This window comes from Spinacia oleracea, chromosome 5, assembly GCF_020520425.1.
Source record: "Spinacia oleracea cultivar Varoflay chromosome 5, BTI_SOV_V1, whole genome shotgun sequence".
NCBI lineage: Eukaryota > Viridiplantae > Streptophyta > Magnoliopsida > Caryophyllales > Amaranthaceae > Spinacia > Spinacia oleracea.
Genome location: NC_079491.1, coordinates 17,011,120 through 17,015,845, shown reverse-complemented (window position 1 = coordinate 17,015,845; position 4,726 = coordinate 17,011,120). Strand labels below are relative to the sequence as shown.

At 35.1% G+C, this 4,726-nt stretch overlaps 1 protein-coding gene across 1 annotated transcript; it reads right to left on the bottom strand.

The window, feature by feature from the left end:
• Window positions 1-2,164, bottom strand: LOC110786002 (HVA22-like protein e). Its single transcript, XM_021990510.2, has 4 exons — window positions 1,934-2,164; window positions 1,806-1,832; window positions 1,509-1,631; window positions 1-478 (listed from the first exon to the last, which is right to left on the bottom strand). Exons 1-4 carry the CDS (start codon window positions 1,981-1,983, stop codon window positions 313-315), a joined length of 366 nt encoding a protein of 121 aa, XP_021846202.2. The 5' UTR covers window positions 1,984-2,164; the 3' UTR covers window positions 1-312.
• Between the last annotated feature and the right edge of the window lie 2,562 nt (window positions 2,165-4,726).

The window sequence follows — 4,726 nt, the reverse complement described above, 5'->3', positions numbered from 1 at the left end:
TTAGTAAACGACGTAATTTCCCCATTAAGATTTCGGAAAGTAAAAAGACGACAACGACAAAGGCAACTGTCCATTACAAATGGAAGAAAACGAAATATCCTTGTAACTTGTATGATACAACAGAACATAAACATCCTAATGAAGTCTTCGCTTTTCACCTTGACTTGATGATTAATTAAACCGCAATTTCACTTTCCTATTAAAGTGTGAATCATCGTTAATAAACTACACGATCCAAAAAACCAACGAAACTGAGGCAAAAACAGGGCACTAATTAAGCTCTTAAACGTGGTCGTCAATGACATGAAATCATCACTTAACTTTGCCCTTTGCATTGAAGCCTCTGTAATCTTTGATACCACCATACTTTCTGATTTGCTCACGCACAAAGGTTCGGTATATGAATGCTGCCCCTCTGAATTGTGGTAATACCAACCACGCCACCAATACCAATTTCACCGTGTACCAAATTGGTATCCTGTAATTAACATCAACAAATATTAAGTTCTTGGACAACACAATACAAAAAGTTCTAGTACGGATACAACTATTGTGAATCCTATGTGATGGGGCTGATTCTTCCGGAACCGATCAACCATTGATTGTATTGGGCACAAGCATCTCCGACTTATGCTATTTGGACTTCACCAACTAATTACTTCACAACTTCTTGTTAAAATCATATCAGAATTACATGATCAAAGGATTAAATTACCATATAATCTTATTTTCATTTACTTATTACCGAATTAACTTCGATTTTGTATTATACAAAGAAGGTCAATTAGATAGTTGAAAAACACAAGACTAATCTAAGCAAATTAGACATGACCATATTTTTTCAAGCTAAATCTACTCCCTTTGTTTCTACTCCTGGTTAAATGCATCACTTAAACGTTGAAAATATTTAATTTCATTTTTTTTCTAATACAAAAATATTTTTACGCATTTCTCTCATTTTATTCATACTTAATTATACTAAGTCACTTCTCTAAGCTTAATATTTGTATAAATAATATCCGTAAAGATATTACTCCGTAAACTGATGATATCTCAAACCTAGTGGTTAACTGAGCGCGTATACGTCTGTACGTAGGTGATAGGTCACGTCACGAGTGGCACATTTGCACACAAAAACAAAAGATTATTTGACGGAAAGAAAACATATCCTGTGTCCCACTATCACATTTACTGGACCATATACTTATATAGTAACAGCACTCGCGAGTAGTCAGTCACAGTTATTGTAAATTTGTAATAACACTATGTACTGTCAATCTGTCATATTTGACTACAGTAGAAATTTCATTCAAAATTGCATCAGAGTATACTCTATATTAAAGATGGTCACCGATAACCATGAGACTTGGCCATCAAATTAGTCAATAATTCTAATTTAATGCGTTAATTTAATTACTTGCCAATTAAATTAACTTAACTTTGCGTTTAAAAATATGGAGTTCATTTGAAATGGTTAAATTCAATGCAGATCGAATTTGAAACCTTACCATTCAAGTAGAGGCTGAAGAACCATTTCAGAAAGGGTGAGAAAAGAGTACAAGATCCAATACGCCAACCATTGCTCATCATCTTCTTTTCCTGGGCTCTCTATCGCCATCACAGACGCATACCTATATATTAACACGTACCACAACGGAACAACATTACACCCCAAACAAATGCGCATTAACATGACCATTTCTGTTATTTAATTTCATGAATCACCCAACTATAAAAAGTTAACGAAATCAAACTTATGACCTCAAATCTGTACTATAAAAAGTGGAGTAGAATGAGAATCTTACAAGGGGTAGAGCAGCATAATCACAGGCCTGCATCAACAAAACAAACAAAAATCAAAAATTAGAAAAAGAAAACTAAAATTAACCCAAAAAATGTAATAAAAATTGGAAAAATTAAGAAAAATGTATACCCAGTTGCAGAGTGAAGATGAGTTAGCAAAGCCCAAAGTTTGCTATCCATCTTGCTAATCTTGCTAATATTACGTTGTTTGATTTAGCAAACAATTTAGGCAGACAAAATGAAAGTTAAAAAAAGAAAAAGGGAAAAGGGAAAAGTAGAAGATCGAAAAGAGAGAAGTCCAATGAGAAGAAGGATCTAAGTTAACGTAGAGATTAGGAAATGGTGATGTTACAAATGATACTTGAGAGCAGCGCCTATTTATATGCACATTTGGAAAAGGGAAAGTCACGTGGCAGGTGGGTATCTAATTCTGCCTTTGACGTGTCTATCGAAGCATTCCACCGACCTACTTGTCACCATCGGTTACGGCCCAACCGGGGTATATCTTCAACTTTATGATCATCCTATCGATTTTATATTCGGTCGTGTAGTACTTGGTCTGAAAGGATTAATATCATTAATCGCATCAAAAGAAATTTGACATTAGATGGTAGGAATTATGACTAATGACAATAATAATTAGAACGATCTTCTTTGTAACAATGACGTGGGGTGACACCATAATATTTGGAGGAACAAACTCCAACACTTTCGTCCCTCTGTCTTTAAAGGATCTTTGTGTGATCGGAATTGGGTTGACAAGCAAATACAAATTTATCTTGTTCCGCAATTATACGCAAAATAATATTGGCTTACCTATAGAACATATTTGTGACTTCCTTATGTAGCATCTGGAACACAACTATTTTTAAGCAAACTCTCTTCTCTGTAGTCGGAGTTACACTAGTGTCTTCCTTCAACAAAGCTCCGAACGTCGCATATAGAACTTTCTTTATTCCCTCTTTTGTATCATCGCATTTTACAACTTAGCTTCATTCCTCAACGAGTGGTTCTATACCTAGTACATCTATTGTTGCCGTGATAGAGATAATTTACGTTTGATTCTTATAAATGTACTCGAAGGGTTGACATGTCTTTCAATCCTGCATGAACCATGAAGTAACCATAGGCTCCCTTGGTTTGACGGAAAACACTTTCGAAAAATAATTTTCCGTTTTATTTATTTGTTTTGTTTAAAGTGGAAAACAACTTTCTCTAAAGAAAAGTCAACTTTTCCATTTGAAAAGAATGAATATCACATTTTTCACCCTAATTCCTTATATTTCCTTTTTTTCTCCTCTTATGTACATTTATGGGTTCTTTTCTTATAAGGAAACAAACAAAGAAAGACTATTTTCCCTTGATGTTTTCCATGAAAAATCATTTTCTTTTGAAAATATTTTCTGTTGACACAAACAAAACCTTTACTTACTAATTTAGTGATCTTACATTATACGTATAGCATTATAGCCTAGTACAACTTCTTAACCTTTATGGGGTACAGGGCACTGATAGCTCAGTTGGTTAGAGCTTATATTCCGATTTCAGGTGATTTTGGGATCGATTCTCATCCACGCCTTTGCGGCTCATTGACACCAGAAAAACAAATATATGAGTAACCTATATTGTAGGAATGTACAAACTTGAGAGACCTCCACTAGATAAAATATGATATCAAATGTTGAATGAGGTCAGTAATGAAGCTCAAATAGAAGGCCCAATCAAACAAAGTAGCAGCCAGCAGCAACAACAAAATCAGTCTAGGATCATGTGATCTTTTATCATCTAGTGTTGTTGTCCTTTCTAGGATTTAGTGTAAGCTTCCTATTGGTTGCCTAGTTTACCTAATTTTGGGTGACTCCATATATAAAGGAGCACTTGTATTAAGCAGCACACAATTCAGAAAAATCGAATGAATGAAATACAAAACACTGCTTGTTTCTCTAATCCTCTTGTTGATTAAATGTAAAAAGTCTTCATGGTATCAGAGCAGGTTCGAACAAATCAACCCTCTTTCTTATTGTTCTTACTGTTTTCAGCATGATATATAGAGTAACTAGTATAAAGCTTCGATTTTTTACATAAAGCATTGATTTATAGAACTATTAAGAACTTCTGTTTGCACAATGGTTACAAAAATAGAACCAACTAGTACGTTATATCTGCACCCATCAGATGGCAGTAATGCTATTGCTGTAGAAAAATTGGTAGGATCAGCTAACTTTAGATCTTGGCAAAGAACCATGGAAATTAGTTTAGCATCTAAAAGAAAGTTAGGCTTTGTGACTGGGTTAGTAAAAAGAGATCCTACAGATGAAGTGAAATAGGAAGCTTGGGACACTTGCAATAGTATGGTGATATCTTGGATAATGGGAAATGTTTCTAAGTCAATAGAGAAGTCTATCATGTTTGTCAATAGCTGTGAGCAAATATTGAAACAACTGCAACAGAGATACACTGTGACAAATGGGTCAAGAAAATATAAGTTGAACAAGGAGATATATGAAACAAAACAAAAGGGGAAGCTTTGTTGCGATTAAAGCGAAAATTAGAACAAACTTATCTGATTCGATGAACTGAACGAAGAACAATTGTTGCGTCGTGGACACCCACTGTCCTAAAAGACGATTCCGCGCTACCTCCCGGTGCAGTAGAACAGAATGCGGTCTCCCTCCAGGATTAGCGCAACTCCGACGTTGTGTGCACTCACAAAGCCGGATGGAGTCAGAACGTATGCCCAAAACCGAGAGCAATTTTGTGAGAGTAAGAATGTGTTTTCGTATTTTGTGTGTATGATTTTCTGTGTGAAGGGAACTGAAACTCTGATTTAAATAATTAGAAGGAAAGCATTGCAACAGACAAAAACGGCTGAGGGAATGAATGTTGCAACAGCCAAAAACGGTCAGAGACATTGAATGTAGTA

What these genes read in the sequence shown, in the direction of transcription:
- LOC110786002 (XM_021990510.2), bottom strand. Translation starts at nt 1,983, where the DNA reads ATGGATAGCAAACTTTGGGCTTTGCTAACTCATCTTCACTCTGCAACT. An exon ending in CATCTTCACTCTGCAACTGG is followed by an intron (nt 1,833 to 1,933) that starts GTATACATTTTT and finishes TTGTTGATGCAG; the next exon opens with GCCTGTGATTATGCTGCTCT. An exon ending in CTTCAGCCTCTACTTGAATG is followed by an intron (nt 479 to 1,508) that starts GTAAGGTTTCAA and finishes TGTTAATTACAG; the next exon opens with GATACCAATTTGGTACACGG.